The sequence below is a fragment of the Armigeres subalbatus genome, chromosome 3 (genome assembly GCF_024139115.2).
Source record: "Armigeres subalbatus isolate Guangzhou_Male chromosome 3, GZ_Asu_2, whole genome shotgun sequence".
Taxonomy (NCBI): Eukaryota; Metazoa; Arthropoda; class Insecta; order Diptera; family Culicidae; genus Armigeres; species Armigeres subalbatus.
In genome coordinates, this window is record NC_085141.1 from 339,679,499 (window position 1) to 339,704,867 (window position 25,369).

The window sequence follows — 25,369 nt, forward strand, 5'->3', positions numbered from 1 at the left end:
CATTTTGGCGATCCTGCCAGGTTATTTGTTGGATCCTTATAGGACGCTTATTTCAAAAGGTGAGTTGAATCCAATTGGTAATTTGATAATATGTTAAAATATCTGATGATTAAAAAAACACAATGCAATGGGTTTTTATTGCTACAAAGCGCGTCTGGGAGAACGCTGCAAAATGGATTGTGGTTTAGAAAATCACAAAGCGTGTCTGGAAGATCGCTGGAAAATGGATTGTGGTTTGGAAAATCACAAAGCGCGTCTAGAAGACCGCTGGTAAATGGATTGTGGTTTGGAAAATCACAAAGCGCGTCTAGAACACCGCTGGAAAATGGATTGTGGTTTGAAAATCACAAAGCGCGTCTGGAAGACCGCTGGAAAATGGATTGTGGTTTGGAAAATCACAAAGTGCGTCTGGAAGACCGCTGGAAAATGATTTGTGTTTTGAAAAAATCACAAAGCGCGTCTGGAAGATCGCTGGAAAATGGATTGTGGTTTGGAAAATCACAAAGCGCGTCTAGAAGACCGCTGGAAAATGGATTGTGGTTTGGAAAATCACAAAGCGCGTCTAGAAGACCGCTGGAAAATGGATTATGGTTTGAAAAATCACAAAGCGCGTCTGGAAGACCGCTGGAAAATGGATTGTGGTTTGGAAAATCACAAAGCGCGTCTAGAATACCGCTGGAAAATGGATTGTGGTTTGGAAAATCACAAAGCGCGTCTGGAAGACCGCTGGAAAATGGATTGTGGTTTGAAAAATCACAAAGCGCGTCTGTAAGACCGCTGGAAAATGGATTATGGTTTGGAAAATCACAAAGCGCGCCAGGAAAAGCTGGAGAATGGTTTGTGGTTTGAAAAACCACAAAGCGCGTCTGGAAGACCGCTGGAAAATGGATTGTGGTTTGAAAAATCACAGCATGGGCCATCGCTGGTTTATGGTTTGCAATACCACAAGGCGTGTCTGGGAGACTGCCGAGAAAAAAAGTTGACAATCTAAAAAATCTCAAGGTGGGTCACGGAAGCATTTATTTTGGTTAAAATAAATTTAGTTTGAAATGTATAACTTAGCGACTTTAGTGTACATAAGACTACCAGTTAAGCTAGTTCTATCGAAATCTGAGGGATATGGAGATCTATCGTATGCTACAAAGTTGTCTAGAAGGCTTAATATATTATCTTGAGGTTTATTTTGGAATTTACTGACTTAGTAGTCGTAGCGGAATTACCCGTCGGATGAGATATCCAACATTCACGAAGCTCCAAAAATGTTGCCAGTATTCACAAAGTCATAAGTTTGGAGTTATTGGCTTATAGTACTGGTTAACATAAGTCTAAAATTTAGGTATATACTTATGCTATCTCATTTAAGTATGATATCTCTGCAAAATGTTAGATGAATATCATATCCTAGGCCACATATTCCCAAGCTACTTGTACATGCGACCCACCTAGGAGAATCCCATATTGCTTGCAACCCTTGGCTTTTAGAATTTGGATAAAAAAATAAGTTCGCGTTAGATTGAACAAACCATTATGAATTGCTTCATTCCCCATCATTATATTACTTTGAATGGATTGGAAATGAATTGGAATTTGAACGGATTTGGATTAGATTTTGGTTGGATTTGATTGGAATGATTTGAATTGGATATGGATTGGATTTGGATTAGATTTTGGTTAGATTTGGATTGGATTTGGACTGGATTTGGATTGGATTTGGATTGGATTTGGACTGAATTTGAATTGGATTTGGACTGGATTTGGATTGGATTTGAATTAAATTTGGATTAGAATTTCACTTGATTGGATTTGGATTTGGAACGGATTTAGATTGGAATGTGACTTGGATTTGAATGGTTTGGATTTCATTGTATTTGACAAAATCTCAAAATTTATTGTTCTCCATTCACTACATAGATCCAAATCTAATGGCTGTGATAGATTTGTGGGACAAAATAGGGACAAAAGTATGAATCAAGATTCGTCTTTCGCAACCCATCATTGATCAGCCCACGACCTCCCTGGGAGTCGCGGCCCACAGTTTGGGAACCCATGTTCTAAGCGGTTGTTAGCAAGTTCAACATCGATATGTTGAATGACAGCATGCTGGTATTACTATATATAAAGCTGATAGTTGGATTTAATGGGCGGTATAAGATATTTAGATTATTGCTACAATACAAAATGTTTTTGTGAGATCAATTACCAATTTAGTTCTACATTTAAATGATACAACCTATTGACTTGCATTTCGTTGTTCTGCGATTGAAAACCACGATGATCAGACAAGTTTATTTTGGAGTTCAGTTTTTAAAGGAAATTATCGGTTTCTCAAAAGCAATATGTTCATCTTCGTCTCGCGCAAGTAATTTAAAAAAAAATCAATGCGTTCTATGCTAGACGATTTTTTTTGCCTTTTTTAATGAGAGAAGAAGGGAAATGTGGGGTTTGAGTATGTTACCATCAGCGAGTGATTATACATTAACACCTCAGCGTGTCGATCAGTGCGCAGCAAGCCATGACTCGGCCTCTTCGGGTCAGACCTCCGTAGCGTGCACACGCACCCACGGAGAGCTGCCGTCATTGCATTTCGCTCCGGCCATTTGGGGCCACACACATCAGTTCTTATATTTGAAAGATTTTTTATGCCCGCCATTGCATGAGTATGTGCCTTGTGAAGCAAACACATGTATTCTGGGCACCATACTCGGGGTAAGAATATTTAATCAAAGTTAATTCCCTATTTTCCGGGTATTGGACCACTCGACTTGGATATTAATTTACAATGTTCTGAAAACGCAGATGTGAATGTGTACATTATGTGGAAAAAATTGATTTGAAAAATGAATTGGAGGTAACCACTTTCCTTCGATGGGGCTCGACCCAGTAGGGTCACGGGTTCGATTCCCATCAAAGAAAAGTAGTAACCTCCAATTCATTTTTCAAATCAAAATCTTCCACATAATGAACATATTCACATCTGGGGGGGTCCCGTAGCGTAGTTGGCTACACGTTCGCCTTTCAAGCGAATGGTCATGGGTTCGATTCCCAGTCCCTCCACCAAAACCCTCGTCAGTCGCTGGATGCGCAGCGCCTATGCGGTGGCGTATTGGGGTGCACGCCTCACCGTCATGGCTGCCTGATGACGACTGACAACTTGTTCTTCTCGGAGGCATTCCTCCAACGTTACCCGGATAAATGGCAACCGGACAATGCAACGATCATTGGATACACGACATGGACAAAACGAAAACAATGGACTCACGACGAGATGGACCAGCAACGACAACAACAATGAATAATGGAAAAATCTAAAAATAGATTCTGTGTGGATTCTGGCTGCAGAATACCACAGTAGATCTCGGCACAGTAGCGGTTAAGTAACACAGAGTGCCTAACAAATAAATAAAGGAATTAAAAAAAAAACATATTCACATCTGAGTTTTCAGAACATTGTTAAACAGTGTCAAGAATATTTCCCACCCGAGAACATCCCAGACCGGACCGAGAATCGCAAGACTAATTTGTTACTGGCCGTGGTTAGGGAATAGAATAATACAGTAAGAAAGAAAGGGTGCTTAGGGTGTTCAATTGAGTGCAACTGATATTCTTGACGATGTTTCACTTCACATATGCACTATTACAAACATTTTCTTGGTAGACAACAACGAGAAGAAGACATACCAATGGGGCTTAACGAAAGATTATTAAATGGACCACAAAAGGAAGATATTCTTGAGGGTTTACGACAGCGAAAAGGGAAATGAGGACATTGTCTACAGTCTAACAGTTACAGCAGATTTCAAGAATTTGTGGACAAGAGACATGTATTTGAGATCAAAACCCGCCAACACTTTCTTAATAGGCTTTGGTTATTTTTCTCGGACCCGGAGATGTTCAGTTAGTGCAGATCTGGGACCTTCCTTCAATCTGCGCCGCAAACATAGAGATTGCCTTCTTGGAGCCCCACTCGGAAAAGATTTGCATTTAGTGCGTAGTGATTGAACATTAGACGACACACAGTTTGAATGTCCCATATTAAATGTTTTGAACCATGGACGCTCGCTTGGACAGCCATCTCCTCACTGGTCCATTTCTGTTGCCAGCGGATCAAAGTTACTTGAGGTACTAATGTGAAAAATTAATCTATGACAAACGGTCGAACAACAAAAAATCTGAAAAGGCAAAAGGTCGAAAAGACAAAAGGTCGAAATGAAAAAAAGTCGAAAGTGGAAGAAAAAAATAAGGTAGAAAGGACAAATGGTCGAAAGAGACAAAAGGTCGAAAATGAAAAAAAAAGTAAGCGAGAAGGAACAGAAAGAAAGAAGAAGAAAGAAACAAGAAGAAAGAAGTAAGAAGAAAGAATCAAGGAAGAAGAAAGAAGAAAAAAGAAGAAAGAAGAAAGAAGAAAGAAAAAGGAAAGAAGAAAAAAGAAGGAAAAAGAAAGATTGACAAAGAAAGAAAGAAGAAAAAAGAAGGAAGAAAAATTATGGGAGAAGGAAAAAAGAAAGAAAAAAGAAAAAGGAAAGGGGAATTAGGAAGAATGAAGAAAGAAGTAGAAAGAAGGAATCAAGAATAATAGAAGAGGAAGAGGAAGAAGGAAGAATAAAGTACACCCTACCAGCGACTGTTAGATTTTCTAATAATTCCGTGTAGGAAGAAGGAAGAAGGAAATAGGAAAAAGAAGAAGAAGGAAGAAGAAATAAGGATTAAGGAACATGGAAGATGGAAGAAGGATGAAGGATGAAGAAACAAGTAAGAAGAAAGAAACAAGGAGGAAGAAAAAAGAAAAAAGAAAGAAAAATGAAAAAGGAAAAAAGAAGAATGAATAATGAAGAAGGAAGAAAGGAGAAAGACGGAGGAAGAAAGAAGAGTAAAGAAATAAGAAGGAAAAAGGAAGGGACAAGAAAAAAGAAATATGAGCAATAAAAATAGGAAGTAGGAAGGAAGAGAAAGAATGGCGGAAGGAGATGAAAAAAAGGAGGAAGAAAAAGGGGTCCTTTCAGACCTTTTTCCCTTTCGACCTTTCGTCCTGATTCGTGAAAAATTCTTCAGATGTGATTTCAATACCAAATTTCCAAAACGACGAATATACTTTTGTATACAAATATCCAAACGTCGATTTGACGAATCTGATAGCACTGTCATTACGTAGGTGAAAGCTGCGGCTATTTGTTGATGGTGTTGGTTTGCATGGCAGTTCTGTCAGATTCGTCAAATCGACGTTTGAATCTATGTTTGCAAAAGCGGATAAGTGGTTTAGAAAATTTGGTATTGATTTTGTCAATCGTAAGTATCATCTCGAAAAGATGCTTCCGAACTTCTTGAAAGGAGGCTTCCTAGCCTATTGAAAGGAGGCTTCCGAGCCTCTTGAAAGGAGGCTTCCGAGCCTCTTGAAAGGAGGCTTCCGAGCCTCTTGAAAGGAGGCTTCCGAGCCTCTTGAAAGGAGGCTTCCGAGTCTCTTGAAAGGAGGCTTCTGAGGCCTCTTGAAAGGAGGCTTCTGAGCCTCTTGAAAGGAGGCTTCTGAGCCTCTTGAAAGGAGGCTTCTGAGCCTCTTGAAAGGAGGCTTCCGAGGCCTCTTGAAAGGAGGCTTGAGGCCTCTTGAAAGGAGGCTTCTGAGCCTCTCGAAAGGAGGCTTCCCAGCTTCTTGAAAGAAGGCTTCCGAGCCTCTTGAAAGGAGGCTTCGGAGCCTCTTGAAGGGAGGTTTCCGAGCCTCTTGAAAGGAAGCTTTCGAGCCTCTTGAAAGGAGCCTTCCTAGCCTCTTGAAAGAAGGCTTCCGAGCTTCTTGAAATGAGGCTTCCCAGCTTCTTGACAGGAGGCTTGAGCCTCTTGAAGGAGGCCTGAGCCTCTTGAAAGGAGGCCTGAGCCTCTTGAAAGGAGGCTCTGAGCCTCTTGAAAGGAGGCTTCTGAGCCTCTTGAAAGGGAGGCTTCCGAGCCTCTTGAAAGGCGGCCTTGGAGCCTCTTGAAAGGAGCCTGAGCCTCTTGAAAGGAGGCTCTGAGGCCTCTTGAAGGAGGCTCTGAGCCTCTTGAAAGGAGGCTCTGAGTCTCTTGAAAGGAGGCTTCTGAGCCTCTTGAAAGGAGGCTGAGCCTCTTGAAAGGAGGCTTCTGAGCCTCTTGAAAGGAGGCTTCTGAGCCTCTTGAAAGGAGGCTTCTGAGCCTCTTGAAAGGAGGCCTGAGCCTCTTGAAAGGAGGCTCTGAGCCTCTTGAAAGGAGGCTTCTGAGCCTCTTGAAAGGAGGCTTCTGAGCCTCTTGAAAGGAGGCTTCTGAGCCTCTTGAAAGGAGGCTTCTGAGCCTCTTGAAAGGAGGCTCTGAGCCTCTTGAAAGGGAGGCCTGAGCCTCTTGAAAGGAGGCTTCTGAGCCTCTTGAAAGGAGGCCTGAGCCTCTTGAAAGGAGGCTTCTGAGCCTCTTGAAAGGAGGCTTCTGAGCCTCTTGAAAGGAGGCCTGAGCCTCTTGAAAGGAGGCTTCCTGAGCCTCTTGAAAGGAGGCTTCTGAGCCTCTTGAAAGGAGGCTTCTGAGCCTCTTGAAAGGAGGCCTGAGCCTCTTGAAAGGAGGCTTCTGAGCCTCTTGAAAGGAGGCTCTGAGCCTCTTGAAAGGAGGCCTGAGCCTCTTGAAAGGAGGCTTCTGAGCCTCTTGAAAGGAGGCCTGAGCCTCTTGAAAGGAGGCCTGAGCCTCTTGAAAGGAGGCTTCTGAGCCTCTTGAAGGAGGCTTCTGAGGCCTCTTGAAAGGAGGCTTCTGAGCCTCTTGAAAGGAGGCTTCTGAGCCTCTTGAAAGGAGGCCTGAGCCTCTTGAAAGGAGGCTTCTGAGCCTCTTGAAAGGAGGCTTCTGAGCCTCTTGAAAGGAGGCTTGAGCCTCTTGAAAGGAGGCTTCTGAGGCCTCTTGAAAGGAGGCTTGAGCCTCTTGAAAGGAGGCTTCTGAGCCTCTTGAAAGGAGGCTCTGAGCCTCTTGAAAGGAGGCTCTGAGCCTCTTGAAAGGAGGCTTCTGAGCCTCTTGAAAGGAGGCTTCTGAGCCTCTTGAAAGGAGGCTTCTGAGCCTCTTGAAAGGAGGCTTCTGAGCCTCTTGAAAGGAGGCTCTGAGCCTCTTGAAAGGAGGCTTCTGAGCCTCTTGAAAGGGAGGCTTGAGCCTCTTGAAAGGAGGCCTGAGCCTCTTGAAAGGAGGCTGAGCCTCTTGAAAGGAGGCTTCTGAGCCTCTTGAAAGGAGGCTTCCTGAGCCTCTTGAAAGGAGGCCTGAGCCTCTTGAAAGGAGGCTTGAGCCTCTTGAAAGGAGGCTTCTGAGCCTCTTGAAAGGAGGCTTCTGAGCCTCTTGAAAGGAGGCTTGAGCCTCTTGAAAGGAGGCTTCCTGAGCCTCTTGAAAGGAGGCTTCTGAGCCTCTTGAAAGGAGGCTTCTGAGCCTCTTGAAAGGAGGCTTCTGAGCCTCTTGAAAGGAGGCTTCTGAGCCTCTTGAAAGGAGGCTTCCTGAGCCTCTTGAAAGGAGGCTTCTGAGCCTCTTGAAAGGAGGCTTCTGAGCCTCTTGAAAGGAGGCCTGAGCCTCTTGAAAGGAGGCTTCTGAGCCTCTTGAAAGGAGGCTTCCTGAGCCTCTTGAAAGGAGGCCTGAGCCTCTTGAAAGGAGGCTTGAGCCTCTTGAAAGGAGGCTTCTGAGCCTCTTGAAAGGAGGCCTGAGCCTCTTGAAAGGAGGCCTGAGCCTCTTGAAAGGAGGCTTCCTGAGCCTCTTGGAAGGAGGCTTCAGGCCTCTTGGAAGGAGGCTTCTGAGCCTCTTGGAAGGAGGCTTCTGAGCCTCTTGGAAGGAGGCTCTGAGCCTCTTGGAAGGAGGCCTGAGCCTCTTGGAAGGGCTTCCTGAGCCTCTTGGAAGGAGGCTCTGAGCCTCTTGGAAGGAGGCTTCCTGAGCCTCTTGGAAGGAGGCTTCCTGAGCCTCTTGGAAGGAGGCTTCCGAGCCTCTTGGAAGGAGGCTCTGAGCCTCTTGGAAGGAGGCTTCTGAGCCTCTTGGAAGGAGGCTTCCAGGCCTCTTGGAAGGAGGCTTCTGAGCCTCTTGGAAGGAGGCCTGAGCCTCTTGGAAGGAGGCTTGAGGCCTCTTGGAAGGAGGCTCTGAGCCTCTTGGAAGGAGGCTTCCAGGCCTCTTGAAGGAGGCTTGAGCCTCTTGGAAGGAGGCTTCTGAGCCTCTTGGAAGGAGGCTTCCAGGCCTCTTGGAGGAGGCTTCCAGGCCTCTTGGAAGGAGGCTTCCAGGCCTCTTGGAAGGAGGCTCTGAGCCTCTTGGAAGGAGGCTTCCTGAGCCTCTTGGAAGGAGGCCTGAGCCTCTTGGAGGAGGCTCTGAGCCTCTTGGAAGGAGGCTTGAGAGCCTCTTGGAAGGAGGCTTCCAGGCCTCTTGGAAGGAGGCTTCTGAGCCCTCTTGGAAGGAGGCTTCCGAGCCTCTTGGAAGGAGGCCCTGAGCCTCTTGGAAGGAGGCTTGAGCCTCTTGGAAGGAGGCTGAGCCTCTTGGAAGGAGGCCTGAGCCTCTTGGAAGGAGGCTCTGAGCCTCTTGGAAGGAGGCTTCTGAGCCTCTTGGAAGGAGGCTGAGCCTCTTGGAAGGAGGCTCTGAGCCTCTTGGAAGGAGGCTTCTGAGCCTCTTGGAAGGAGGCTGAGCCTCTTGGAAGGAGGCTCTGAGCCTCTTGGAAGGAGGCTTGAGCCTCTTGGAAGGAGGCCTGAGGCCTCTTGGAAGGAGGCTTCTGAGCCTCTTGGAAGGAGGCTTCTGAGCCTCTTGAAAGGAGGCTTCCGAGCCTCTTGAAGGAGGCTTCTGAGCCTCTTGAAAGGAGGCCTGAGCCTCTTGAAAGGAGGCTTCTGAGGCCTCTTGAAAGGAGGCTTCTGAGCCTCTTGAAAGGAGGCTTCTGAGCCTCTTGAAGGAGGCTTCCAGGCCTCTTGAAAGGAGGCTTGAGCCTCTTGAAAGGAGGCTTCTGAGCCTCTTGAAAGGAGGCTTCTGAGCCTCTTGGAAAGGAGGCTTCTGAGCCTCTTGAAAGGAGGCTTCTGAGCCTCTGAAAGGAGGCTTCTGAGCCTCTTGAAAGGAGGCCTGAGCCTCTTGAAAGGAGGCTTCTGAGCCTCTTGAAAGGAGGCTCTGAGCTCTTGAAAGGAGGCTTCTGAGCCTCTTGGAAAGGAGGCTTCCTGAGCCTCTTGAAAGGAGGCTTCCGAGCCTCCTGAAAGGAGGCCTGAGCCTTGAAAGGAGGCTTCTGAGCCTCTTGAAAGGAGGCTTCCTGAGCCTCTTGAAAGGAGGCTGAGCCTCTTGAAAGGAGGCCTGAGCCTCTTGAAAGGAGGCTTCCGAGCCTCTTGAAAGGAGGCTTCCGAGCCTCTTGAAAGGAGGCTTCCGAGCCTCTTGAAAGGAGGCTTCCGAGCCTCTTGAAGGGAGGCTTCCGAGTGTCGGAACCTCTCAAAAATAGGCTTCCGAGTGTCGGAACCTCCTGAAAATAGGCTTCCGAGCCTTTAGGAAGGACTCCTTCTTCAAATCTTTTGCAACAAACCAATTTAGCTTTTCGGGAAAAAGCGTTCATGTCTTCCAGGTAGAGGTGTCCGAATCTGTAGACTCTACATTTTAGTTAAGAAGAATATTCTTAACATTGTTTCGATTAGGAAAATTGCACAGAAGATTTTTTTAAATTGTTTATTAGAGATTTTGTCCTTCCCACAGCCCTTCACCCACTGTGCTGGTTGTGGGCAGGATTCAATAGGCCATGATTTACTGATCGCCATGATTAAAATTGTAATTCATCCGCCATTACGATTTTTGTCCGAGGGACCCCCTCGGCCTGGCGAAGGTACCCCCAGGTTGAGAACCGCTATGGCTTAGGTTGTTCTTTAGTGACGTATTTTATGCCTAATGTTCTATAACACGATTCAGTCCAGAATAGAATAAATGACTTCTTCTGCAAGACGGTTCTATACTAAATGGAAAACTATCACGATTAAAATATGTAATTGAGAAAAAGCATTACACTCTTTCCGCATTTCTAGGTAGAGCTGGAGTATCTGGTACAGCCGGTCAACAATAAAATATGCACTTTAAAATATATTGAAATTCGTCCACCTATTTGAGTTCACATCATACCACGTTGAACCTTCCCTTGGCTAACGCGTAATTCCATCACAGACCAGAAGTCCATTCCAGAAGGACTTGTCCTGTTCGTTCGATATTTTGTAATGCTCACTGCGATCCAATGTATTCCCCTCACAATCCCCATTGATTTATATCATTCCTCTGACGATTATCCTTCTCCGTCGGTGGGGCGGCAGTGGATCATTGGACTACTCCATCCATTCATGCTCTCCGTATTTCACTTCGCAGTCCATATCGTCGTAATACGGTTTTATGTATTTGCATTTTTCTATTTCCCATCGTTCTTTGTTTGAATTTCTACTCGAGTCGTAAAAAATCCACCTGACCGTTGTTGGTATTGCACAGTGCAGGAACCCAGCTGGCCCCCGGCTCCAGGTATTCCGAATTTTATATTTACAACGTCCGAAGTACCTACCAGGCAACCGTCGTCCGTTCCGAGGCACGTGAGTCCATTCGGTTTTAGGAGGGACATAAATTTTCCAGGACTTTTGCAGGGGAGCCACGTGGATCGTGGATCCCCTCGCATGCCGGCCGTTCCTCCGCCTCGTTTGATCCAGGTTGCCACCATCACGATATCAATTTCAAATATACACCTCTTTGTATGATTTGCTTCGTTTGTAATCGTAAAACAACCAGCAGCAGAGCAGCCAGCACAACCGGAGTGGGTTTTGTTGGTTTCAGATCGAAACGGTAGAGAAAGGCAATCGTAAAACTGAAAAGTTTGCCAGTCTTTAATCCATATCGTCTAGCCAGTTTTATGGCTGCTGCTGCTGCTCGGGAGCTGGTTGTTTGCAACCAGCAGATATGGTAGGCCAGGCCACATTAAAGTCCATCGGGAAGCAGCAGGGGTCCGCTCCGTTGTTGGAATTGTCGAACAACTTCATTCCGATTGCTGCTGCTGCTGCCGTTGACGCCACGGTTGCTACCGGCTTCCAAGGATTGGCTGTGTAACGATAATTATAATTCCAGATCTAGATTAGAAATTATGAGGTATTATCGTGTTGGCGTTGCTGTTATTCGATTTGTTTGTTGCGGAAGAGGTAGGCTAAAGTTTATGTTAATGGGGGTTTTTATCCGTGCAGTTACGACTTACGGAAAACGTGTGGGCCTCGGTCCGATGATAAAATGCGTGTCGAGGAAAGTTAGATGCTAGGCTGTTTATGGTTTGGGAGGCTCTCGGGAGAAATGATGATGGTAGGATGTAAAGCTAGCACACAGCTCGTGCTATGTAACTTCTTTGTTTATCTTCAACTAAGTTAATGAAACATTCTATTTTTATAAAAAATATATGTATTAAATTCTTTACGTGGCATGCTATCGAAGAAAGCCACCTACTTATGCGAAGTATGTTTCTGGAAATATAATAGCGATGGGTCAGTTAGTCGAAGATGCAGCTCACGATCAGGAGGAGAACATGGGTTAAATCCATGGTCCATTAGAATATGCTTCAACTGTGTTCATATAAGACACGAACCTTATACTGTTAGCTTCCATTGGACCCTATTTTCGGGCCTAGCGTATAAAAACCCCCAAATGTATTGAAACCGTCATATAATAGCAAAAAGTAAATAAGTGAACCTGCCTACCGCCCCGTCAAACAACCTTCCTTTCTGATTCCACAATGAAACGTCAGCCTTTCACATCCAAAGCCCGTCGCTCATCAACCGAAGCCTCCCCTACGGCCCAGGAGGGAATCAACCAAGGACCTGCAAAGTCCATCATGGCAGTCGCCCCCTGTCACCACCCACAGCCATTTCCGTTTCCCGTCACATTTCGCTCGATTCGTTTCGACCTCATTTTTCTTTCGCTCGTTCGGGGAAAACGCAAACTGCCAAGCAGGCAGCAGCCGAGACCAAGAGGCAAGATCAGGAAATAAGCTCACTTAGTGTTATGAATGAAAATGAATACGAATACTAGGATAGGACAATTTTCTCCGCTCCCTTTGGGCCCCGGTCGTCGTCGTCGTTGTTGACAACAACGACGTTTTCTGTGCCATCATCATTTCCATTCACCATCGTCAGTGGCAGCAAAGAGTCATCGCTTCCAGGACAAAGTCGCTGCCACTCGTCTAACCTAAAGACGCGAACGAACTCAGTGGCTTTATGATGCCCGATTCTGGGTCTGAGCTGGTTGGGTCGCCATGTGGCTTTAGAAGGTTTTAACAGACGACGACGGACGGCAACGACAATGACGATACGGGGACGTATCGCTCGCTCGTTCGTTGATTTGGCAACGAGCAAGAATAAACATTTACGATAGGCATTCTACATTCTGTACACATACACAAACAACGTACACATTTTTGTCGTGACGCTTGAAAAAAATCGTCGTCGAAGGGTAGACGTCGTTCGACTGGCAGCCAATATGTACGAGCCCCTGCGGAAAATTTATGTACTTTATGCGATTTTTTTTTCATTAAATTAACTAAATTCTTCCGGACTTGATTCATACGGCAGATATTTTTTGTTGATTTTGATCATTGACAGCAGTCTTCGCATAATTATGTCATTTTAGCTTGATTGAACGAGATACTGAATTGGTAATTAAAGTGGGGAGTTTTATATTCTAATTTTCCACCACGTGTCATGCTCGCTCTATGCGTTCCTGTCCAACAAATCGATTAATTCCATCCGGGTTAAAGCACAATAGGTGTACCCAATTCTTATGCAGTGTTGCTCTCTTTTAGTTCAAAATTCAAAAAAACTTTGAACTTTAAACGATTTAATTGCCACCCAAGTGGTTTTAGGATATCAAACTGTAAAATTTTCTCTGATTTTTAAGTTAAAAACTAGTTAAACATTCCAAAACTTTTTGAATATTATGATAAAAATTACTCTGCAAACATCAAAACAATGCTATCATGTATGTAATCAAATGAATTAAACATTTAAACGAATTTCAAGCAGATCTAAAGTATATAATAAAATAAGGTAAGATGTGCCACAAAGCAAGACCACGCTGAAGGTGGCTATGTTCGATTCCCGATCCGGTAAAGAATATAGACTTCTTGAATTCATTCCAGGGGCAGTCTAAATTTGGACACCGCTCCAAGCGGATTTTTTACTGACTTGATATTTCCCGCGCAAAAGCGGAACGTAAATCAATTCATGTCAATTCAAGCGTACATTTAGTGTAGGATATCCTGAGTTATGAGGTTGAGTGATATGCAATACGATTTGCAATCAAATAAATCTGCTAAACGAAAGCTTGGCCTAAAAAATGGGTAATTTTTTGTTTACGCTTGGTGCGATTTGACAGAACCTCGACCAACTTTTCCTTAAAACTACAGATGATTATTAATGATGAATTCGTTCAACGACAATTCGTACCATAGGCAAATAAGCTCAAAAGTCAGAAGTGGGTTAAGCTAGGTTAAGGTTAAGAAGCTCAAAAGAAGTGGGTCAAGCCGGAAACTTACAATGTGACGAGATATTTCGAACTTCCCTGGTTAAAGCAGAACTCGTCATCTTCCACAATTCACACTCTAATTTGTTTCTTGAAAACAATTAAGTATCGCTTACACTGTTTTATGTACAATTTTTCTACAATCGGTTTGAATTGAAATTCATCCGGTAGAATTTGTTTTTTTGTAAATTTGCGGTGTCTGGTTGTCCAGTCTGGAACCTGTTCAGGATTCGAGTAGAATCCTGTTTAGGATTCGAGTAGAATCCTGCTCAGGATTCGAGTAGAATCCTGTGCATGATTTGAGTAGAATCCTGTTAAGGATTCGAGTAGAATTCTGTTCATGATTCGAGTAGAATTCTGTTAAGGATTCGAGTAGAATCTTGTTCAGGATTTGAAGAGAATCCTGTTCAGGATTCGAGCAGAATCATGTTCAGGATTCGAGTAGAATCCTATTCAGGATTCGAGTAGAATCCTATCCAGGATTCGAGTAGAATCCTGTTCAGGATTCGAAAAGGGTCCGATTCAGGATGTGAGTAGAAGCCGGTTCAAGATTCGAGTAGAATCCAGTTCAGGATTCGAGTAGAATTTGGTTCAGGATTTGAGTAGAATTTTGTTCAGGATTCGAGTAGAATCCTGTTCAGGATTCGAGTAGAATTTGGTTCAGGATTTGCGTAGAATTTTGTTCAGGATTCGAGTAGAATCCTGTTCAGAATTCCAGTAGAATCCTGTTCAGGATTCGAATAGATTCATGTTCAGGTTGCGAGTGGAATCCTGTTCAGGATTCGAGTAGAATACTGTTCAGGATTCGAGTAGAATCCTGTTCAGGATTCGAGCAGAATCATGTTCAGGATTCGAGTAGAATCCTATTCAGGATTCGAGTAGAATCCTATTCTGGATTCGAGTAGAATCCTGTTCATGATTCGAAAAGAATCCGATTCAGGATGTGAGTAGAATCCGGTTCAAGATTCGAGTAGAATCCGGTTCAGGATTCGAGAAGAATTTGGTTCAGGATTCGAGTAGAATCTTGTTCAGGATTCGAGTAGAATCCTGTTCAGGATTTGAGCAGAATCATGTTCAGAATTCGAGTAGAATCCTATTCAGGATTCGAGTAGAATCCTATTCAGGATTCAAGTAGAATCCTGTTCATGATTCAAAAAGAATCCAATTCAGGATGTGAGTAGAATCCGGTTCAAGATTCGAGTAGAATCCGGTTCAGGATTCGAGTAGAATTTGGTTCAGAATTCGAGTAGAATCTTGTTCAGGATTCGAGTAGAATCCTGTTCAGGATTCGAGTAGAATCCTGTTCAGGATTTGAGTAGAATCCTGTTCAATATTCGAGTAGAATCCTGTGCAGGATCCAAATAGCATCTTGTTAGGGATTCGAGTAGAATCTTGATCAGAATACGATTAGAATCCATTTCAGGATTCGAGAAGGAACCTGTTAAATTTTCGAGTAGAATTCTGTTCACAATCCTGTAAAATCCTGTAAAGGATTCGAGTGCAATCCTCTTCAGAATTCGAGTAGAATTCAGTTCAGAATACGAGTAGAATCCTTTTCAAGATTCGAGTAGAATCCTATTCAGAATTCGAGCAGAATCATGTTCAGGATTCGAGTAGAATCCTATTCAGGATTCGAGTAGAATCCTATTCAGGATTCGAGTAGAATCCTATTCAGGATTCGAGTAGAATCCTGTTCAGGATTCGAAAAGAATCCGATCCAGGATGTGAGTAGAATCCGGTTCAGGATTCGAGTAGAATCCTGTTCAGGATTCGAGTAGAATCCTGTTCAGGATTCGAGTAAAATCCTGTACAGGACTCGAATAGAATCCTGCTCAGGAGTAGAGTAGAATCATGTTCAGAATTCGAGTAGAATCCTGTTCAGGATTCGAGTAGAATCATGTTCAGGATTCGAGTAGAATCATGTTTAGGATTCGAGTAGAATCATGTTCAGGATTCGAGTAGAATCATGTTCAGGATTCGAGTAGAATCATGTTAAGGATACGATTATACGAAAAGAATCCGCTTCAAGATGTGAGTAGAATCCGATCAAAGATTCGATTGGAATCCGGTTCAGGATTCGAGTAGAATCCTGTTCTGGATTCGAGTAGAATCCTGTTCTGGATTCGAGTAGAATCGTGTTCAGGATTCGAGTAAAATCATGTTCAGGATTCGAGTAGAATCATGTTACGGATACGATTAGAATCATGTTCAGGATTCGAAAAGAATCCGCTTAAGGATGTGAGTAGGATCCGGTTCAAGATTCGAGTAGAATCCGGTTCAGGATTCGAGTAGAATCCTGTTCAGGATTCGTGTAGAATCCTGTTCAGGATTCGAGTAAAATCCTGTACAGGACTCGAATAGAATCCTGCTCAGGAGTAAAGTAGAATCCTGTTCAGAATTCGAGTAGAATCCTGTTCAGGATTCGAGTAGAATCATGTTCAGGATTCGAGTAGAATCATGCTCAGGATTCGAGTAGAATCATGTTCAGGATTCAAGTAGAATCATGTTCAGGATTCGAGTAGAATCATGTTACGGATACGATTAGAATCATGTTCAGGATTCGAAAAGAATCCGCTTCAAGATGTGAGTAGAATCCGGTCGAAGATTCGGTTGGAATCCGGTTCAGGATTCGAGTGGAATCCTGTTCCGGATTCGAGTAGAATCCTGTTCTGGATTCGAGTAGAATCGTGTTCAGGATTCGAGTAAAATCATGTTCAGGATTCGAGTAGAATCATGTTAAGGATACGAGTAGAATCCTGTTCAGGATTCGAAAAGAATCCGCTTAAGGATGTGAGTAGGATCCGGTTCAAAATTCGAGTAGAATCCGGTTAAGAATTCGAGTAGAATTTGGTTCAGGTTTCGAGTAGAATCATGTTCAGGATTCAAGTAGAATCCTGTTCAGGATTCGAGTAGAATGCTGTTTATGATTTGAGTAGAATCCTGTTCAATATTTGAGTAGAATCCTGTTCAGGATTCGAGTAGAACCCTGTGCTGGATCCAAATAGCACCTTGTTAAGGATTCGAGTAGAATATTATTTAGGATTCGAGTAGAATACTGTTCATGATCCGTAGTTAATCCTGTTAAGGATACGAGTAGAATCTTGTTCAGGATTCGATTAGAATCCATTTCAGGATTCGAGTAGAATTCAGTTCACGATCCGAGTAAAATCCTGTTAAGGATTCGAGTGGAATCTTCTTCAGAATTCGAGTAGAATTCTGTTCAGAACTCGAGAGTAATCCTGTTCAGGATACGAGTAGAATCCATTTCAAGATTCGAGTAGAATCCGGTTCAAGATTCGATTAGAATCCAGTTCAAGATTCGAGTTGAGTCCTGTTAAGGATGCAAGTAGAATGCTAGTAGATCCCTGCCGTGGATTCGAGTAGAGTCATGTTCACGATGCGTATATAATTGAACCGTGTTCTTGATTTGAGTGGAATGCTGTTCAACTAATTCAAGATTTTGTGCTAATCTTGTTAAGGACAATGACGACAGAATCCAAAACTTGTAGCTCTTTATGGCCATCCAATACCACCCCTCGCATTGTTGCGTCACAAATGTTAATGAATAGATGATCAGTACATTTAAAAAAAAATAGAATTTTATCAGAATTCTTCAGTACTGTGCATTAACTTTGTTAGGATAAACGCAGAGATCTATCGAGAAAGCTGGTCAGGATTTCTGTTCACAATATTCATAACTTGTTAGAAGCTCTGGATAAAATAAGATGATACCCAGACAAACTGCTTCCCAATCAATCCTATATTGCTCTACATTCTGCTTACGCTCCGGCGAATTCCACGAATCGCATTCTGATACAGATGGCTTGATTTAATCCGATTATATTGAGGATCGAGAAAACGATGCACGAGCGATCACCTCCTGTTGAGATTCTCATTTAGATTTTTCATTTCATTTCGAACTACCGAACAGTAAACTTTGTTTTTTTTTTTCGCTATTAAAAATTAGGCAATATTAATTCTTCGCCACTCGCCATCCCCGCAGGATGATGTTGTGATAACCATTTAATAGCATCGTAATTAATCTCGTCCCTGGAGTATGAACATCCATCCCGAGAGCGAAATATTAAATCAACTCCCTGCCGTGAACCATCCTCAGACGGAGGGAGGACGGATCTCGACCAAAATGCCGTCATGCGGCACCTACGGACCAACAAGATTAGACACTACCCGTTTATTCGGTTTGTCTGTCAACGGCGAAGACGGCGACGATGATGATGATGCTGAAACAGATGTTGCTGCTGCTGCCGTTCTCCAGCATCAGCAAGGGGTAAACAAAAAGCAACCACCAACGGATGGAATGAATTGAATCCAGATTTTGGAGCACGAAATTCCCTGCAAATTGTGCACTAAATCCCCAGCCACTGGCTGGCGGTTGCCATTGCTTCATGCGACTGTGGCGTCGATGACGGAGGCGAAGATTGACGAGATGTTAAGCAAAAGTGCAAAAGTATGATTGATGTGGCTGCAGCATGGTTGCTTTTTAGTAGCGTATTTATCTCAGTCATGCAGGCTAAATATTGTACTGAATACAAATTTTGAGACAGCTTCTGATGTGCTGAATTGATATGTCCTCTTCATTAGCTTTGTGCTCGTACTGGAATAAAACTCACGAGTTTTATCGATAACTAGTAGACTAGCGAATATTAATTACTTTTCAAACAGGACTACATTGGCAATATTATTTAAACTTTTGAGGGTGCCGGTGAAAGGTCACCATCAGTTCCGTCAATATTAGACATAAGCGAAATCCGTCCGGGTGACGTGACGGTGTGCAATCGCGAAAAGATTATATTTTTGCTGACTTTTCAAACACCATGCTCAAAGCTCGCTTGTTCGCCTGCAAATCTAACCTGCTGACACAAATAACCAAAGTATCAAAAAAAGAAAAACGATTGAATGCGACCAATCCGCGCCAGCTCACCCAACCGTGCACCGTGACTCGTCCAAATCGAGCGAAATCGAAATGAAAGTCAAACAGCGCGAATGATCAGCAGCAGCAACAGCAGCAGATATAATTGGCATTTACGCGCGTTCTCGCGTAAACCATCAATTCCGACTGACGCCCGTGTAAACAGTTGTCCACGGTGGAACAAATCCGCAGCAGCGGACACAGATCACCGTTAGCTTCCTGCTTGCGGCCCGGTTCCCAAACCGCGCTAATCCGAAACCTCCACTCCAGCCAGCCATCACCACCAGCAACAGCAGCAGCAGCGTGACTGGACAGTTTCGCGTTGTTGGCCATCACCCCGGCCCCTGGATAATCGAGGGTGTGCTATTATTTAGTTAAAACACTCTAATTACAGGGCCGCGCAGAAGATTCATGCCAAAACGGACCCGTCCCCCGAAGTCCACAACAACGTTGGTTGGTTCGGACGGGAACCATATGCTGATTGTGGGAAGTGTGGTGGTAAAAGCTTGAGTCGATAAACCATCATAAGAGCCCCACGAAGTGGGTTGAGCTCCCACCCATTCTTACCGCCTTCCAATCCGCTATGATCGCGATGGAGCGAAGTTTGCTTCTATTAATTGGATTATTTCAATCCATTTTCTGTCGAATCATGGTTGGTTGGCTCGGTGTGAATGGCTGAGTTCGATTGGGAAATTTAGTAAAATAAGTGCGTCACTTTGGTGAAAGCTGATTTAGGGGTAATGACTCTGCATTCGATGGTGTTGATGACACATTCGAATGTGAAACGCGAATGTGTGGAATTAGATTAGAAGAAGCGGGGAACAAGGACGAATAGTTGTTTTTATTCGTCAAGGGATCACACCCAATATTTCACTCGAAAAATATGCGTTTGTTTTCCGCAACGCAGGCTCCATCAGGAGCATATTATGCACTTCTTCTAATATTCCGGCCCCTAGCTTATGCTAGTTTGCCGACTGGCTGAATGATCCACTGCTCCACTACAACGATGTGGACTACCAGTTCCGGAGAAAGAAATAGTGCCTCGACTACCAGCGGCTATCGCAGGGGACGCTTTCACGCATTGCGCCGACTTCGTCTTCTGGTGCACTACATACCCGAAGCGCTTTCTTCTTCTTTCATCAGCAGGTTGACTGTTCGAGTGCCGAGGTCGATCCGGCGATTCTGGTTGGCAGAAGACTTCTGGTTCACCGGCGCCCCGACGACCCGAAGCCAAATACTGCACACTGCGCTGAATGCTCCCCGGAACTGGTACTTATTCGCTGATCTCGCCTCCATCTACGCTGCAGCTCCGACAGTATTTGCGTCACGACTGCTGACCGAATTCCACGTGTTTTCCTCGTGACACATTCGCTCTGCGATATTATCCGCTTTTGGGACAGGCATACCTCTACGAATTTCTGCAAACCGTAGACAATCGAACACCACATGCTCCAGCGTCTCTTCAACATTCTCTCACATTCTGAACATAAAGGGGAATTGGTGTGTCCGAACCGAGGTAAATACTTCCGGAAGCATCCGTGACTCGACAGGAGCTGCGTCAGGTAGAAGTTTACTCCGTCATGCTTTCTGTTCATCAACGTCGACAGATTTGTGGGCCCACCTTCCTTTCTCCGTACTGTTCGCTCCTGCTGCCACATCGCCTTCGAACGAATTTTTGCCACCTTTCTCGTGTTTCCGATGTTTCTCCACGCTTCCAACGATATCGTTCTATACGCACTTGCAACTCGTGTGTCCATCAGCCGGAACACACTTTTCAGCTTTTTCCGGTTCCGCTCGGTTTGCTGAGCATTGCCTCATACCGCAGTATCGATGACGAGACACTAGCTAGCAGACGCCTCGTGCTGTTTCTTTGACCGCCAACGTTTGGCATGATCCTCGCTATTGCGTTCATTGCCTTCACCGACTTCTCACAGGCATAGTCAACGTGGCGGTTCAAATTTGACCGGTCGTCGATCATCACTCCCAGGTGCTTCATTGATCGCTTCGAAGCAATCGCAAGTCCTCCGACGAGGATTTCCAACCGCTGGATAGTCTTGCAGTTACTGACTAATAGCACCTCCATTCATCCAGCTCTCGATCGTGGCTATCGCCTCTGTCATAGACGTTTCCACTTCTATGAGTCTCGCCCATCACTGTTAATGGCACGTCGTCCGCAAAACCCACGATTTTCACGTTCCTGGGTAGCCGCAGTGTCAGAACCCTATCATACATCTCGTTCCAGAGGGTTGGGCAGAGTATGGAGCCCTGAGGAACACCCGCTGTAACACGCATCGACTTTTCTCCTTCGTTTTTTTGTACACCAGGACTCTGCTCTCGAAGAAGCTCTTTAGGATGTGGCAAAGATAGTCGGGAACCCGCATTCCGTGCAGCTTCAAAACTGTCACTGTTGAACGCGTTCTTTACGTCTATCGTAACCATTGCGCAGTATAGATCTCCTCTTCGCTTCAGTTTGAACGCTTTGGATTGTATACACTGTCGATACTCCTTTGCGGAATCCAAACTGCATGTTTGACAGTCCACGCTCACCCTTCTACTCGAATCCTGAACAGAATTCTACTCGAATCCTGAACAGAATTCTACTCGAATCCTGAATAGGATTCTACTCGAATCCTGAACAGGATTCTACTCGAATCCTGGACAGGATTCTACTCGACTGCTGAACAGGATTCTACTCGAATCCTGAACAGAATTCTACTCAAATCCTGAACAGGATTCTACTCAAATCCTGAACAGGATTCTACTCGAATCCTGAACAGGATTCTACTCGAATCCTGAACAGGATTCTACTCGAATCCTGTACAGGATTCTACTCGACTGCTGAACAGGATTCTACTCGAATCCTGAACAGAATTCTACTCAAATCCTGAACAGGATTCTACTCAAATCCTGAACAGGATTCTACTCGAATCCTGAACAGGATTCTACTCGAATCCTGAACAGGATTCTACTCGAATCCTGAACAGGATTCTACTCGAATCCTGAACAGGGTTCTACTCGAATCCTGAACAGGATTCTACTCGAATCCTGAACAGGATTCTAATCAAATCCTGAACAGGATTCCACTCGAATCCTGAACATGATTCCACTCGAATCCTGAATAGGATTCCACTCGAATCCTGAACAGGATTCCACTCGAATCCTGAACATGATTCCATTCGAATCCTGAACATGATTCTACTCGAATCCTGAACAGGATTCTACTCAACTGCTGAACAGGATTCTACTCGAATCCTGAACAGAATTCTACTCAAATCCTGAACGGGATTCTACTCAAATCCTGAACAGGATTCTACTCAAATCCTGAACAGGATTCTACTCGAATCCTGAACAGGATTCTACTCGAATCCTGAACAGGATTCTACTCGAATCCTGAACAGGATTCTACTCGAATCCTGAACAGGATTCTACTTGAATTCTGAACAGGATTCTACTCGAATCCTGAACAGGATTATACTCGAATCCTGAACAGGATTCTACTCGAATCCTAAACAGGATTCTACTCGAATCCTGAACAGGATTCTACTCGAATCCTGAACAGGATTCTACTCGAATCCTGAACAGGATTCTACTCGAATCCTGAACAGGATTCTAATCAAATCCTGAAGAGGATTGCACTCGAATCCTGAACAGGGTTCCACTCGAATCCTGAACATGATTCCACTCGAATCCTGAACAGGATTCCACTCGAATCCTGAACAGGGTTCCACTCGAATCCTGAACATGATTCCATTCGAATCCTGAACATGATTCCACTCGAATCCTGAAAATGATTCCACTCGAATCCTGAACAGGATTCCACTCGAATCCTGAACATGATTCCATTCGAATCCTGAACATGATTCCACTCGAATCCTGAACATGATTCCACTCGAATCCTGAACAGGATTCCACTCGAATCCTGAACAGGATTCCACTCGAATCCTGAACAGGATTCCACTCGAATCCTGAACAGGATTCCACTCGAATCCTGAACAGGATTCCACTCGAATCCTGAACAGGATTCCACTCGAATCCTGAACAGGATTCCACTCGAATCCTGAACAGGATTCTACTCGAATCCTGAACAGGATTCCACTCGAATCCTGAACAGGATTCCACTCGAATCCTGAACAGGATTCCACTCGAATCCTGAACAGGATTCCACTTGAATCCTGAACAGGATTCTACTCGAATCCTGAACAGAATTCCACTCGAATCCTGAACAGGATTCCACTCGAATCCTGAACAGGATTCTACTCGAATCCTGAACAGGATTCTACTCGATTCCTGAACAGGATTCTACTCGAATCCTGAACAGGATTCTACTCGAATCCTGAACAGGATTCTACTCGAATCCTGAACAGGATTCTACTCGAATCCTGAACAGGATTCTACTCGAATCCTGAACAGGATTCTACTCGAATCCTGAACAGGATTCTACTCGAATCCTGAACAGGATTCTACTCGAATCCTGAACAGGATTCTACTTGAATCCTGAAAAGGATTCTACTCGAATCCTGAACAGCATTCCACTCGAATCCTGAACAGGATTCCACTCGAATCCTGAACAGGATTCCACTCGAATCCTGAACATGATCCTACTCGAATCTTGAGCAGGATTCTACTCGAATCCTGAGCAAGATTCTTCTCAAATCCTGAACAGGATTCTACTCGAATTCTGAACAGGATTCTACTCGAATCCTGAACAGGATTCTACTCGAATCCTGAACAGGATTCTACTCGAATCCTGAACAGGATTCTACTCGAATCCTGAACAGGATTCTACTCGAATCCTGAACAGGATTCTACTCGAATCCTGAACAGGATTCTACTCGAATCCTGAACAGGATTCTACTCGAATCCTGAACAGGATTCTACTCGAATCCTGAACAGGATTCTACTCGAATCCTGAACAGGATTCTACTCGAATCCTGAACAGGATTCTACTCGAATCCTGAATAGGATTCTACTCGAATCCTGAACAGGATTCTACTCGAATCCTGAACAGGATTCTACTCGAATCCTGAACAGGATTCTACTCGAATCCTGAACAGGATTCTACTCGAATCCTGAACAGGATTCTACTCAAATCCTGAACAGGATTCCACTCGAATCCTGAACATGGTTCCACTCGAATCCTGAACATGATTCCACTCGAATCCTGAACAGGGTTCCACTCGAATCCTGAACAGGGTTCTACTCGAATCCTGAACAGGATTCCACTCGAATCCTCAACATGATTCTACTCGAATCCTGAACAGGGTTCCACTCGAATTCTGAACATGATTCCATTCGAATCCTGAACATGATTCTACTCGAAATCTGAACAAGATTCTACTCGAACCCTGAACAAGATTCCACTCGAATCCTGAACAGGATTCCACTCGAATCCTGAACAGGATTCCACTCGAATCCTGAACAGGATTCCACTCGAATCCTGAACAGGATTCTACTCGAATCCTGAACAGGATTCAACTCGAATCCTGAACAGGATTCTACTTGAATCCTGAACAGGATTCTACTCGAATCCTGAACAGGATTCTACTCGAATCCTGAACAGGATTCTACTCGAATCCTGAACAGGATTTCAAATCCTGAACAGGATTCCACTCGAATCCTGAACAGGGTTCCACTCGAATCCTGAACATGATTCCACTCGAATCCTGAACAGGATTCCACTCGAATCCTGAACAGGGTTCTACTCGAATCCTGAACATGATTCCACTCGAATCCTCAACAGGATTCCACTCGAATCCTGAACAGGGTTCCACTCGAATCCTGAACATGATTCCACTCGAATCCTGAACAGGATTCCACTCGAAACCTGAACATGATTCAACTCGAACCCTGAACAAGATTCCACTCGAATCCTGTTCAGGATTCCACTCGAATCCTGAACAGGATTCCACTCGAATCCTGAACAGGATTCCACTCGAATCCTGAACAGGATTCCACTCGAATCCTGAACAGGATTCCACTCGAATCCTGAACAGGATTCTACTCGAATCCTGAACAGGATTCCACTCGAATCCTGAACAGGATTCCACTCGAATCCTGAACAGGATTCCACTCGAATCCTGAACAGGATTCTACTCGAATCCTGAACAGGATTCTACTCGAATCCTGAACAGGATTCTACTCGAATCCTGAACAGGATTCTACTCGAATCCTGAACAGGATTCTACTCGAATCCTGAACAGGATTCTACTCGAATCCTGAACAGGATTCTACTCGAATCCTGAACAGGATTCTACTTGAATCCTGAACAGGATTCTACTCGAATCCTGAACAGGATCCTACTCGAATCCTGAACAAGATTCTACTCGAATCCTGAGCAAGATTCCACTCGAATCCTGAACAGGATTCTACTCGAATCCTGAACAGCATTCTTCTCGAACCTTGAACAGGATTCTACTTGAATCCTGAACAGGATTCCTTATTCTATTGCTTCTACTGGAACCTGAACAGGATTCTACTTGAATCCTCGACGGGATTCTATTCCAAAAGTTAACAGGAATAACTCGAATTCTTACCAGGATTTTGATCGAATTCGTTACAGGATTCGACTCGAATCCTTAACGAAATTATATTCGAATCCATAACAGGATTCTGTTCGAATCCTTAACAGGATCATACGCGAATCCTGAACAGAATTCTACTCGAATCCTCATTAGGATTCCACTCACTGGACTAGGCTTAAACGTTACGCCGGGTTATCAGGAAAAGGATCCGTTTCTAATCCGAAAATGAATTTGTTTCTGTTCCTGAACGGGCTGTGACTTGAATTCAGAAATGGATTTAAGTCACAGCCCGTTCTGTTGTGTCTCAAACCTGGAAAACGTCCGAACGAAAGAGAATTTTCGTTTCGAACTTTGAATAAGTTTTGACAAAAATTTCGAATGTGACTTGACATAAATTCGTAACAGTTTCCAAAAAAGCTTTGTCACGAAGCTCGAATAGAACTAGTCT

The 25,369-nt window shown here is 44.2% G+C and overlaps 2 protein-coding genes across 4 annotated transcripts in view; one reads left to right on the forward strand and one right to left on the reverse strand.

The window, feature by feature from the left end:
• The window catches only part of LOC134222777 (uncharacterized), a 44,761-nt gene extending 34,128 nt beyond the window's left edge, over nucleotides 1-10,633 (reverse strand). Inside the window, exon 1 of the mRNA XM_062701932.1 lies at nucleotides 10,481-10,633. Coding sequence (XP_062557916.1) covers nucleotides 10,481-10,633 — 153 coding nt within the window. The remainder of the gene's footprint in view (nucleotides 1-10,480) is intronic.
• LOC134225836 (protein sax-3) overlaps nucleotides 1-25,369 on the forward strand; it is a 979,605-nt gene that overhangs the window by 97,661 nt on the left and 856,575 nt on the right. The window lies entirely within an intron of this gene.